General features: G+C 42.3%; 3 protein-coding genes across 4 annotated transcripts in view; all 3 read left to right on the top strand.

Moving 5' to 3' along the window:
* LOC102206298 (myotubularin-related protein 9) overlaps positions 1–6,211 on the top strand; it is a 7,482-nt gene extending 1,271 nt beyond the window's left edge. Inside the window, exons 2-10 of the mRNA XM_005738955.1 lie at positions 1–75; positions 209–334; positions 2,037–2,210; positions 2,754–2,971; positions 3,046–3,207; positions 4,096–4,237; positions 4,496–4,716; positions 4,795–4,946; positions 5,093–6,211. The exon at positions 1–75 is cut by the window's left edge and continues 52 nt beyond it. Coding sequence (XP_005739012.1) covers positions 1–75; positions 209–334; positions 2,037–2,210; positions 2,754–2,971; positions 3,046–3,207; positions 4,096–4,237; positions 4,496–4,716; positions 4,795–4,946; positions 5,093–5,193 — 1,371 coding nt within the window. The 3' untranslated portion in view covers positions 5,194–6,211. The remainder of the gene's footprint in view (positions 76–208; positions 335–2,036; positions 2,211–2,753; positions 2,972–3,045; positions 3,208–4,095; positions 4,238–4,495; positions 4,717–4,794; positions 4,947–5,092) is intronic.
* A 561-nt stretch (positions 6,212–6,772) lies between these two features.
* Positions 6,773–10,218, top strand: tdh2 (L-threonine dehydrogenase 2). Of its 2 annotated transcripts, none has more exons than XM_005738954.1 (9): positions 6,773–7,019; positions 7,148–7,351; positions 7,932–7,974; positions 8,059–8,129; positions 8,217–8,366; positions 8,459–8,631; positions 8,710–8,800; positions 8,883–9,152; positions 9,238–10,218. In XM_005738954.1, exons 2-9 carry the CDS (start codon positions 7,162–7,164, stop codon positions 9,381–9,383), a joined length of 1,134 nt encoding a protein of 377 aa, XP_005739011.1. In that variant the 5' UTR covers positions 6,773–7,019; positions 7,148–7,161; the 3' UTR covers positions 9,384–10,218. The 2 variants fall into 2 exon arrangements, with proteins under 2 accessions (XP_005739011.1, XP_013767835.1); XM_013912381.1 differs by having other exon boundaries at positions 7,128–7,351.
* A 1,318-nt stretch (positions 10,219–11,536) lies between these two features.
* The window catches only part of srrm1 (serine/arginine repetitive matrix 1), a 12,825-nt gene continuing 11,194 nt past the window's right edge, over positions 11,537–13,167 (top strand). Inside the window, exons 1-2 of the mRNA XM_005738952.2 lie at positions 11,537–11,662; positions 12,573–12,662. Of these exons, the coding sequence (XP_005739009.1) occupies positions 11,642–11,662; positions 12,573–12,662 (111 nt within the window). The 5' untranslated portion in view covers positions 11,537–11,641. The remainder of the gene's footprint in view (positions 11,663–12,572; positions 12,663–13,167) is intronic.

Raw genomic sequence — 13,167 nt, 5'->3', positions numbered from 1 at the left:
TGTAAAGATCTGCGTGTGCTCCAGCTTGACATCCCAGGCATGGAACAGTGTCTCAACATTGCACACTCTATTGAGGTACACAACTAATGCAACCTGAAACACACAGGCACAAGAAAATAACTGTTGGTCTTAGAGTAGCCTGCTATTTTTCTGCATATGTTTTTCACTTCTTTGCATGTATCGGTAATCTCTCTTTAACTTTCTGCAGACACTGTCCTGTCTGGACTGCGTGTCCGCAATGTACCCTTTCTTTTACCGACCTGTTGATCTCAGCCTGCCGGAGCAGTGGGGTCTCTCATCTCCTGAAATGCACTACAGTCAGATGAAGGAACTTGTAAGCGACATATAAAACTCTGTATGCTTGTTTTCTGCTGTAGATAATTTAATACTTGTAGACACAGACATTTTTCAGGTAACATTTTCCAATAATGTCCCTACAACCACATGACAGGAAAATGCCAGGGAAGTGTAGGGGTCGGGATTCAGGATATCCTTCTTGCTTAGCTTTCATTTGTTTTCCCCTTAACTTCAGAATGTGTTGCACACAGCTTGAATTCATGTATAACACACCAACGTCTTCCCGTGGGAATGGCATGTTGCTATGGTGAAGGGTCGCAGCTGAGGGCAGCATTTTTGCATGTGTTTTACAGACACAAAATTCCCAGAACATGTAGGATATCTGTGCTTTTAACCAGACCAGCCTGAGTAGTGTTTTTCACCCATGATAAAGTGGCTGGAATTTGCAAGTCCCAATTATTTCTCTCCCACCGACTCTTTCCATCACGACAGGAGCTGAGCTGTTCTGTGTAGTTATAAACTACGAGCTTCAACCATTCTTACAGAGTTTTTAAGAATACCTTTTACAATTTAGGGAACTTGATGATTAAGTTTCTTTGATAAAATTAAGAAAAGTGAGAAAGTTGTTATAGCGGTAAGGCAAACAGAGCTATAGTGATTTAACTTAGCCTGATACATTATAGGAGAATTCTTCAACAGCAAGAAAGAAGCGTGACACCTTATTTTGGCGCAGACCGGCGATTTGATGCACGGTTTCTATGGATTTATGTCATTGTGATGTTTCAAATAAGAGTGCAGGGATGTTTTAGGATAGTTGCTGAGTGGCTTCCAGAAGGACTTTAGTTTAGCTTAGTTTACAAAAACATTAAACATTAGAAGTAGCTGTAAACAGCTGATCTGGCGCCCTGCAAGGGTAAGAATCAGTGAGCTTCAGAAGCAACACTTCTGAAGCTCACTGATTACTATGCTGTCTTTTTTTGATTTTACCTGTTTTTATAGGCAGGCTCCTCTGGTCACCAACCTCACAGTGCCAAAAAGACTTAAAAAGACTTAAAAAGAGACATGCCCCACGTTAGGTTTTGTGCACATTAAGGAAAGCAGATATTCAGTAGAGGTCTTTGAAAAGGAGCTTTCTTTACTTGGGAGAGAGCCGAGCTACTGTTTACAGTACTTATGCTTAAGTAACCAGCTGGTTAGAGTACATTTTTATTTGTTATATTGAGGAAATGGTACCTATTCATGAGGTTAACCGATTAGAATCAAGTTCCACAATTTGGGTTTTCAGGACTGCACCTAATCAGGTGTGGGTACTACTGAGAAAACATGTCCCTAAAAGAGGCCACACAGGAGTGATCCTGCAGTCTGGACATGAAGAAAGGTTCAGATCTCCCTAAAATCATCCCTGAGTTCATCAACTGGAAAACAGTCTGTCCAGCAGTAGTCATGGTCTTTTATTTTTCTTAATCTCTTACTAAGAAATCAAATAAGCCATAATAGGGCAGTTGTTATTAATTAAAGATCCACTAAGGATTAGCTTGGAGCATAAGCACACGCTTTATGCAAAATAAAAATAACGGGACTTTCCTCACCTATGAACTGGACTACTCCCAGTCCAGCTCAGCTCAAAGAGTCAGTCCCCTGTGACTTTAGCAACCGGGAGGTTAGCATGAATAATAACAGGTTACTTGATACTAAAGCTCACATTTTCCTTTATCGCCTTCTCTCTCACCTTTTTTCAGTATGAGAAGTGGAGACTGAGCACCGTGAACAGAGATTACTCGGTTTGTCACTCCTACCCTCCGGCAGTCATCGTCCCAAAAAGCATAGACGACGACACGCTGAAAAAAGCAGCCAAATTCAGACAGGGAGGACGTTTCCCTGTTCTCTGCTACTACCACAAGAAGAACGGCATGGTGAGGTGATTTAGTGTTCACTTTTAGTGTCACGGTTTGTGGCAGAATGGCTAAAAGCAATATAAAATGTCCAAAAAGTCCAAACATGAACAGAAAACATCCGAGGAAACAAACAATCCAACGACTAACACAGGAGAGACAGGGGGACAATATATAGTCGAAGGAAGTGGGAACGGCTGAGGACAAGACACGGGTGAAGAGAATCAAGACACAGGATAAAATATAACTGACTACCAAAATAAAAGAACTGATTTGCTGAACATGGTGAGCTTGACACAGGAGGATAGACCAGTACTCAGAGGAAAGAGAGTGAAACTAACACTCATAAAACCAGTGAACAGAAGAAAACTGTCAGAAAACTGCAACACTTGAAACCAGGAAGCCATAGAGAAACTCATTCGATAATGATACAAAATACAAGAGAGCCAAAATCAAAGCAATCACACGAAAATAAAAGAATTTAAAGTCCCAAATTAAAAAAACTGTTATGGTTAAGGCTACACATTTGACTGAACATTGTTAACAGGATGAAAAATGTTGTAGGTCATCATGCGCAGCAGTCAGCCGCTGCTAGGAGCCAATAGGAAGCGCTGCAAGGAAGATGAGCTGCTCCTCCAGGCTGTGATTGAGGGTTCGGACAAAGGCTACATAATTGACACTCGCTCCATGCAGCAGGCTCAACAGGCCAGGATGACAGGTGGAGGGTTTGAGTCTAAATCGTTCTACGACCGCTGGAAGAGATTTCACAGACAGATGGAAAGGTGTGTTTGCTGACTGTCTGATAATACTGATTTGTCAAACTTGCTTCGCTACACACTGCCTCATATGTGTGCAGGGGTAAAGCTCTCCAGGAGAGCCTAATTAAACTGGTGGAGGCTTGTGGTGACGAGTCCAACAACATGGACCGCTGGCTCAGTAAGCTGGAGAATTCAAAGTGGCTGTCGCACGTCCAAAATGCTCTTTCTACTGCCGGCCTGCTGGTGGAGTGTGTGGAGAGGTATGAATAACACCCACACTCTTATGACTTGGAAAACTTTATGGTAATATCTTGTGACTAATTCAATTTTATCTGGAAAGTACCAATTTACAGCAACTCCCATCTCAATGTGCTTTTTATTGTAAAGACTCTATAATATTAGAGAGAAAACCCACCGAGGATCAGCACTTTGTGACAGTGGGGAGGAAGAAATTACTTTTAACAGGAACAGAGCTCGGACATAATCAGGATTAGGGACAGGCAGCTATCTGCCTTGACTGCTCTAACTCTAAGCTTAGTCTTTAAACTTTCCTTTTTGCTAAAGCATATAGTTAGGGCTGGATCAGGTGACCCTGAATCCTCCCTTAGTTATGCTGCAATAGGTGTAAGCTGCTGGGGGATTCCCATGATGCACTGGGCTTTTCTTCTTCACTCACTGTGTTAATAGACCTCTCTGCACTGAATAATACTTGTTATTAATCTCTTTCTCTCTTCCACATTATGTCTTTATCCTGTTTTTCTTCTCTCTCCTCAACCAATCACAGCAGATGGCCCCGCCCCTCCCTCAGCCTGGTTCTGTTGGAGGTTTCTTCCTGTTAAAAGGGAGTTTTTCCTTCCCACTGTCGCCAAAGTGCTTGCTCATAGGGGGTCATGTGATTGTTTGGCTTTTCTCTGTATGTATTATTGTAGGGTCTACCTTACAGTACAAAGCGCCTTGAGGTGACTGTTGTTTTGATTTGGCGCTCTATAAGTAAAATTGAATTGAATTGAATGTAGACACAAGGAAGTGAGGGCAAGTCAACAACCACTTGTTTTAAATCTTGAAGAAACAGAAAGAAGGCCATAACTGTCTTCCTTACACACAGGTTTGTTTTTCTTGTACATGTTAATGAGTGTTGTTTCTTCCAGGGATGGCCATTCTGTTCTTGTTCACGGCTCTGAAGGGACAGACTGCTCTTTGCTCATCAGCACTCTGGCTCAGCTCATCATGGATCCATGCTGCCGCACAGTGGAGGGCTTCTTGGGACTGCTGGAGAGAGAGTGGATACAGGCGCGTACCAGGTTTTAAGTCGGGGAGGATTACGAAGAATTTTAAATGTCTTTTTTTCTTGATTTGCTCCCATAAATGTTGTCGAGAATCCAAAGAAATGCATTGTAACATCGGGGATCTCTGTCTACTTCTGACACGAGTGTCCAAACAAGCCGTGAGCTTTTAAAAATAGAAGCACACCCAGCGACTACAGGACTGAGCCTATCTGTTGCCACAAAATTAGATCCTAAAAGCTGACATGTGTTTGTGTGTTTGCAGGCAGGACACCCGTTCCAGCAGCGATGCGCTCACTCAGCTTACTCCCATGCTCGTCTCCAGCAGGAGTCTCCGGTGTTCCTGCTGCTGCTGGACTGCGTGTGGCAGCTTTGGCGGCAGTTCCCCTTGGCTCTGGGCTTCTCTGAGGCGCTGCTCCTGCGACTGGCGACTGAAGTTTATGCCTCGGATTATGGCACCTTTCTGTGTAACAGTGATCAGGAAAGGTCAGTTTTTTCTACATATTTAAAGATTGCTGTCTTCATTTCAAACTAAGATTCACACTTTGTTTGCCCTTCAATCAGGTGTGCCTTGGAAGTAAAGGAAAGGACTCACTGCTTGTTCCGGGCTCTGCTAAGGCCCACGGAGAGGGATTACTACTCTAACCCCCTGTATGAACGCACTGAGCTAGCAATCTGGCCCTCAGTTCATCCTCAGTCCCTGCAGCTCTGGAAAGGTGAGCTTTGCCCTGCACTTGTTTTCAGACCTCATCTTTTTTAGCCTTTAATGTAATTGCAGTGTTGCTGTTCTGAGCTTATGTTGTTACCGCTTTAGTTTAGTTTAAGTGTTGGTGCTCACTCTGCCCCGCTGTCTAACCCTCAGGCTATTTTTTGAGGTGGACCCAGCAGGTTCGTCACCTTGAAGAGGCTCAGGAGGAAATCAGGAACATGGTCATTGAGTGGGGGAAGTTAGCACGCAGCTGATGCCTCGTTCGTGTGAATGAGGTGGGATCACATGGTTCCAAGGAGTTAAAACAAAATACCTGATTTTGATTTGACCTGTCGCCTTCAAGGTTGCCCGCTGGGCACTTCTGGACTGTTTTCGCCCTGGCTGAAACTTGTAGATCACTCTGAACCTGGAAGTCCCATTCTTATTGCACACCATGGATTTAAAAACGTCTATGTCAGTATGATCCAGCTTTTATTAAAGATACTTACCTGTGAAGAGGACAGTGTACCAGACCAAACAGCAGACTCCACAGTGTTCCAGTCAGGTGAGGAGTGTGAGTGCGTTGAAAAGGCAAGACGATCTTCATGTTCCTCCCTTAGAATGATATTCAAGTTGTAGGCTCACGATTTTAGATGTGTTCCAACACGCATCACATTCAGAAATGTGCAGGGGGCAGAAGAATTCGATGAGGATTAGACTGACTTGGACAAAACCGTTAGATTTTGGATACATGTCTAAATTCACCTGTTTCACAAAGCTGTGGATACCCATTGTTAGAGATGTTAAGCAGGAAAATGGCACACTGAATTGTAACTAAAATGTTTTTCAAAGAAGGAAAAATCACCAACAGTGAAGCTGTCCAACTACTCAGCTCTGTTTACCGCAGTGGAAAATCTTAGTCTTTTTGAAAAGACCTGTGAAGACTTGCCTTCAAAACGGCAGTAAAGACGTAACAGTATAGAGTATATGAAGTGTCCCTCCTACCTCAGTCAGACTCAGACCAGTTTAGCAGAACAAACAGAAATGGCTGGCGTCCTCGATGCTTTATATTTAGACAGGATCTTAAAACCGCAGCGGTCCGGAGGTGACACAAACTTGAGAGAAAGATCAGCTAAATTTAAATTAGGTGCTTTTTATTGACAGAGTTGCAGAACTTTGTGATCCTACCTTGTGTGAATTAGAGAAGATGAACCTGATGAATGTTAACAATATGCAATGCCTAATGTGTTTTAATGTACAGTATTTTTTACACTTGCATAAAAGTTTTCTTACAAAAAATGTGGTGCTTGTGTGATTTTAATACACTAGGCTTGTGTTTCGGTCTAGCATTTTCATATATATTTATCCCATATTGTGTTAAATAATGATTGATGTTACTCTGATTTCTCTTTTCTAACCTGTATGCTAAGATAGCCTGACTGCCTTATGACTATAGATTTACATTTACTAGACTGAAGCAGGAGTACCTTTACAGCTCCCCATGCATCACTATGAACAGGCATATTTCACCAACATGTCTAAGTGATTCCTTCAGAACTCCGGAGCTATTAAATACAGAGGACAAAACTTGCCAAAGTTTTGTTATTTTTCCAGTGTTTAGCATAATTGCAAAGGGATAATGATTTCATGATATGTATTCACTCATAAATATTATGAATAGAAGTCAGCTGTATAACAGACACACCTCCCAGTCCTGTTAAGCTCAGCTAAACACTCTTCACAATGCAAATCCCTGTGCACAGCAAGTCAGCATGTTTGCACACACGTTGCTTTGCACGCTGGAGACTGTAGTCCTGCTCAGTCAGGAGCCACAAGCCCTGGTGATTACACAAAGTGGAGAAGAACCACATAGCCCAGCATGACTTAACGCACCTGCTTATTTATCCAGCTTGACTGGGTGAACTGAAACGGTGACCAATGGGCTGGTAATCTTTTTGATTCTCACCCCTAAATGCTGTCTTATCAGCTCTTATTTTATAGATTAGTTTAGTGGACTAGTTGTGAATTCACTGTTACATCTGCTGCTTGTGGAACAAGAATCATCTGCCTGGGATTCTTTTTCTAAATCATAAGGACACAGGTAATACATTTCCCCCTTTTTTAAAACATTTTGAAACATCTTGTTTGTGTCCAGGTGTCATTCGAGAGATTTTAAAGGGTTTGGTGTAATATATTTGCTCTGCTTAAGTTTGGTGTAACTTTGTCAAGGACTGCTCCTGGACATGAAACCGGGTGTGCGGGTCTGTGTGCCCTCTGCGGCGGTGCTGGGCCTGTTTTGCCGAGGCTGTCTCAGCAGGTGGCGGAGCTGGCCCGGCCGCAGCTTCAGTTCCACCTCCAGGGAGATGAGCAGGTGGAACAGCCAGGACACCAGCCCCCCATCTCCTCAGGAAAACGTGCGCGTGCTCATCACAGGTGATGCAAATTTCCATCCATCATTAACGCACAATAGTTGCTTGTGTGTGACGTTGATGTATTCAGGAAAGGACTTTTCCACAGTTGCCCAAACACTGAGCCTGGGAAGCTGCCATTGTTTTCTACCACTTTCACTGCGCTGCCTCTGTTCTGAATTGTTGTGAGAGAGAATGAGTCGGATCGTTTCCGAGCAGAGCCCCAGTTTCAGATCAAATCAAGTGTAGAAATATGATAATGAAGAATTCGTTTTACTGGAGTATCAGTGTGAAATGCTACAAACATGTGCTGCAGGGTTTTTTGAGTTGTGTTCACTTTGCTCCAACAGCGGGAGCCCATTTTGATTCATCACAATAGAGTGTGTACAGACAGTGCTAGTGAAATAAAAGGGCCAATGGGTGACTGTGGGGAGAATAATAGCCTGCTGTCACTTTTTGTCCTAGGATCAACAAACAAAAAGCTTTATTCATCTGAAAGTGAAAACCAACAACATGGATTTGACTTTTATCGATTTACCAGTCTTCCACAAATACAGATTATCTGTGTGCACAGGTAGAAAGCTAACGCCTGCCTTTGTCTGCAGGTGGGCTTGGGCAGTTAGGTGTGGGACTTGCACAGATGCTGAGGTGAGATTGTAGAAATTCCTGAGTTCTTGAAACTTGCTAAAAGGTTTGAAGTTTAAATATCATCATACTTTTGTTAATGTCTAGAAAACAGTATGGAAGGGACAATGTAATCCTGTCAGACATCAAGAAGCCTCCACCTCACGTTTACGCCAATGGTATGTAAAATCTAATTCAAGTATGCATATTACTTTAAAAGTTACCGATTACTTTACTTTTTTTCTGGCATCACTGTTGTTTTTTAGGCCCGTTTGTATACGCTGATGTTTTGGACTACAAACACCTCCGAGAACTTATTGTAAACAATCGCGTCACTTGGCTGGTCCACTACAGCGCTCTGCTTAGTGCTGTGGGTGAGGCTAATGTGGCTTTGGCACGAAAGATCAACATCACAGGTCTGCTTGAACATGCACATCCTTTACACATAACCAGGTTTTAAGGAACAATCAGGGTTGAACTCGTGCTCTCTTCTTTTCTGCCCATCCAGGCCTACATAATGTGCTGGACTTGGCCTTAGAGAACTGTTTGCGCCTCTTTGTCCCCAGCACTATTGGGGCATTTGGTCCCTCTTCTCCACGTGACCCGGCCCCTGACCTCTGTGTTCAAAGACCTCGAACCATCTACGGCGTGTCTAAAGTGCATGGTGAACTGATGGGGGAGGTAAAATGTTTTTTGTACACGTGCTTACAGAGACGCCTGTGACTCCATTTCATTTTCAATCAGCTTCTCTTTCTTTAGTATCTCCATCATAAATACGGCTTGGACTTCCGCTGCCTGCGTTACCCTGGAGTGATATCATCTAACACACCTCCTGGTGGTGGAACTACAGGTATTACCTGTGTGTGTTGTGCAAATGTACTCCAATCCATTGGATGTCATAGACTAAGTGCTCCGGACCTCTGTCTTCGCAGACTACGCTGTTCAGATCTTCCATGATGCTCTCAGCACAGGTCACCATGAGTGCTACCTGCGACCCGACACCCGTCTTCCCATGATGCATATCTCTGACTGCCACCGTGCCACTGTAGAGTTCATGCAGGCTCCAGAGTGCCAGCTGTCACTGCGCACCTACAACATAGCTGCCATGAGCTTCACCCCTGAAGAGGTGGCCCAAGAAATCCGCAAGCATCTCCCTCACCTCAAGGTCACCTACAATCCTGACACTGTCCGCCAGACCATTGGTATGGTATCTTTTTGTTTTTAAACCACTGGTTGGACTGATAATAAACCAATATAAAACTAAATTGTCCTTGCTGGTTTTTGCAGCAGACAGCTGGCCTGTAAGATTTGATGACACCAATGCCAGGAGAGACTGGGGCTGGGCGCCAGCCTTCGGGCTTGAGGAGTTGGTGTCGGACATGCTCCGCTCCATCCGAGACAAGAGGACCAGCGAGGGTTTGCCAGTCAGCTAGCAAAACCTGCTGCACCAAGACTAACCAATGCCCTACCTACCACTGACTTTTCTTCAGTCTACATTTACCAACAGCACACTTTGTTTTACTTCACTTTTACAAATTGTCAACCAGTATCATCTGTTTGTCTGGAGCATTGCTGCACCGTGCCAGGGACTGATTGTAAAATGGAAATTCTCAGTCATAACCTCTTTATATTCAGTGGAAAGTGAGATGTCAAACACGTGCACACACACACACACATGCACGCACACACACACTTCAGTCTTTTCAGGGAATCAGATGCTGTCAAACCTTCTCTTCATCTTTGTGGTTTTTATTGTTCTCATGGTATAAGCATCACTTTACACATGGGCATGTTGCCTCAGGTGGAACAGAAACATTTCTTAAGCTTTAAAGAGTTTCAGATGTTGATCACATGCATGAGCACACCAGCGTGTTTCAGCGTCTGTTACAATATCTAACACAATATGGACAAGTTCCACGTGTAGAACAACAAATCTGTTGGACATTTTGAATCCAGGATCATCTGGAATGACTGACTCAGTTGACTTTGGACTGTAATGAAAAATCATGTATCCTGGCTGTTTTGTAAAGCACTCTTTTATAATATAGGCTATCAAACGAAACTCACAGTATATACAACCGCACTACCTTTGCCGTGGCACAGAACAGGAAGCCTTTACTTTTTTGCCAGCGGTGTGATTACAAATATGAATGAGTAACAGTATCAAATGAGGCCGTATTTACTTAGGAAAACAATATATTAAAAATGCTGTGTACTTTGAATCAGACCTTTAATAATAAAAATGTTATTTACCCAAAGAGCATTGAATACCGTACGCTGCCAAAGTTTCTTTTTTCTGTGTCGTTTTTACATCCAAAACACCCGATCAGCTTAAAAACAAGAACGCTATAAAATGAAAAATTTAACTTCTATTTAAGAAATAGTTAAAGTTGTCTCATATGCTTTCATTCTCTAATTTGTTTGAGTAACATATACAAAATTAAGGTATTCACCAGCCACTTTGTTAGGTACACCTGTTCTAAATATCTAACTAGCCAATCACACTGATTAAGGCATGTAGAAACAGTCCAGATAGTCTGCTGGAGTTCAAACCAAGCATCTGACTGGGGAAGAAACATGATTTAAGACACTTTAAATTGTTATTTTCAGACTGGCTAGATTTTCCAACACAGCCATTTCTAGGATTTACAGAAGTCTAAAAAAGAGAAAATATCAAGAGAGTGGCTGCTCAGGTGAAAATCTAGCGAACAGGAAGGCAACAGTAAATTAAACAAAACAAAACAAAACAAAACAAAAGAAGTTATAACCAAGGTCTGCAGACAAGCATCTCTGAATACACAACACGTCAACGCTTGTAGCAGATGGGTAACAACAGCAGAAGACTACACTGAGTCCTACTGGGTGAGTTAAAAACAGGAAACTGAGGCTACAAGTCACACAAGCTCAGCAAATTTGGACAAAATAAGACTGGAAAAGCATTGCGTGGTTGACAAGTCTGGGGGATTACTGCATGTAAACACAACTGGTTCTCTTGCAGAAAAAGCAATTAGTCTCAGTTTCAGAAATCTAATTTAATGATTGTCATTATGATGCATGCTAATGTTTAGTATTCTGTAGGAAATGGACCACCAGTTGACAAAAGCAAACTAAAAAAATGTTACTGAAGTTGCTTTGAAGGACAAAAAACTGATAAAAATGTTCAATTATTTCCCCAATTACCACAAGAGTGATGATATAAATGACAGATAACCTCTTATTTTTTATTCCAACATAACACTTGTTTTGCTGCATATATTAATGCAGAATTTTCATGGGAAGCTCTTTAATTTTATCATTTTTTGTTTTTCTCATTTGTTTATCTGAGCATTTATTCTTACTGGTGAATGGCGGTTGGTGAGGTTCAGGTTTTGACAAGCCCCTAACTGGACAATGAATAAAAACAAAATACCTTTTTAAATCCACAACATTTGAGCAAACCAGTTTAAACCAAGGTTTGGGTCTTAATAATATCTGTGCAAGCTGTCTCTGCATATTGAGGCACATTCTAGTCTGCCATATTTCGTGCATCAGGTGATGATGAGCGAAATCTTCTTCCTCCTCCCACTGTAACTGCAGTACCTGTTGCTTCCTGTGGGGGCACTCCATTCATCCGGCTCGTCACCCTGAATTTCACCGGCGGACCAGCACACAGCTTTCTCCACAGCACAAGTTACGATCCATTTCACCTAAAATGGACGCGGGATTCTTCCGCGTAAGTTCTTCAAACTTTTATCTTTGTATTTGGTATATTATTATTTAGCTGCATGTAGATCTATATACGTTTTATGGGATGGATGTTTCCTATGTGTCTTCAGTGAAGAGCCATGCAGCTAGCTAAACAGCGGTCAGGGCTTCGACTATCAACTGGGAGCCAACAGTCTCAGGATTTGCAATTAGTCTGCTTCACTTGGTGTATTCTGGGAGTTGTTGCGTGTTCCCTATATTGATGTTTTCTGTCTTATAATTTATGAAAGTGTGTAACTTCTTACGTTAAAACCCCGTACGTGTTATTTTACAGACAAATGTACAGGAAATAGACGAGTCAAGTTAGCTAGCTAACTAAAGATGGCGCCCGGGCGGTGCATCGCTCCTGTCTCCATGAGCTAGTCACGACTGCTGCTGTGCTGGCCTTAGCAAGCCCTCCGTGTTTGCCGAATAATGACATTAATGTGTCTTTTAATATTCTGTCAATGTCAACTCCGCTGTCAGTCAAAGTAGCCTTCGGGCTGTGCCTATTATTAGCCTGTGCGTTCGCTTTCGAGGATTAAGCAAGTGGTTAGCATGGCTAATGCTAACCGACTGGTGTCAGTGTCGCCTGCGGCTCAGTTAGATGAGCTAAAAAGAACATGAAGTGGCGCTCTAGGGAACACACGTGTCTTAAGTATTTATTTTAAGACACGTTAGCTTGAGCAACGTAATGTTTTTCCATCTTAAACTTTGACTCTCGTTAATGTTATCGGTAAGTAAGACTGCTGTAACTAACATGGGCCCAATAGTGAGGAGGCTGTGCAGCTTGAGACTAAAAACACTGTTCGAGACGGGTTTCTGTTCTTCTCTGATTTGACATCTCCGATGAAAGCTGATCATCACGAATCCGCTGATGTTGGCTGTTATTTCTGCAGGGTACGAGTGCGGAGCAGGACAACCGCTTCAGCAACAAGCAGAAGAAACTGCTGAAGCAGCTGAAATTTGCAGAATGTTTGGACAAAAAGGTAACATTTGTTTTTACATTTTATTTTCTCAAATAATTGTTAAAAAAATCATGTTAAATAGTTATCTACAAACTTGTATCAACATGAGGCAGTTTATGGCAATCTGTGTAGCCTGGACATTCATACACCACAGGTATGAGGGTGTCTGTGAGAGACATTTTAATGGCCACCACCTCACCAGGCCTGTGATTAATGAGCTTAAGTCAGGTTTTTCTTTTTTTTCTTTTTTTTTCTTAATCCGGTAGCAAAAAATAAAAGGTAAATGTTCATTTTTCTGTTAAATAGTCATTACTTTAACTTTGGTTTATTTATATATAACCTGTTTATATTTTTAGTCTCCACCCAAATGCCGTTTTTGATCCTTTGCAGGGGACTGCCTGGTCAGTAACAGGTGGGACAACAATTAATATACAGTGGGGCAAAAAAGTATTTAGTCAGCCACCGATTGTGCAAGTTCCCCCACTTAAAATGATGACAGAGGTCAGTAATTTGCACCAGAGGTACA

The sequence above is a fragment of the Pundamilia nyererei genome, unplaced genomic scaffold (assembly GCF_000239375.1).
Source record: "Pundamilia nyererei isolate P.nyererei 1_Seehausen unplaced genomic scaffold, PunNye1.0 scaffold00088, whole genome shotgun sequence".
Lineage (NCBI taxonomy): Eukaryota > Metazoa > Chordata > Actinopteri > Cichliformes > Cichlidae > Pundamilia > Pundamilia nyererei.
The sequence above is the reverse complement of the archived record's forward strand: the minus strand, read 5'-3'. Positions and strand labels throughout refer to the sequence as shown.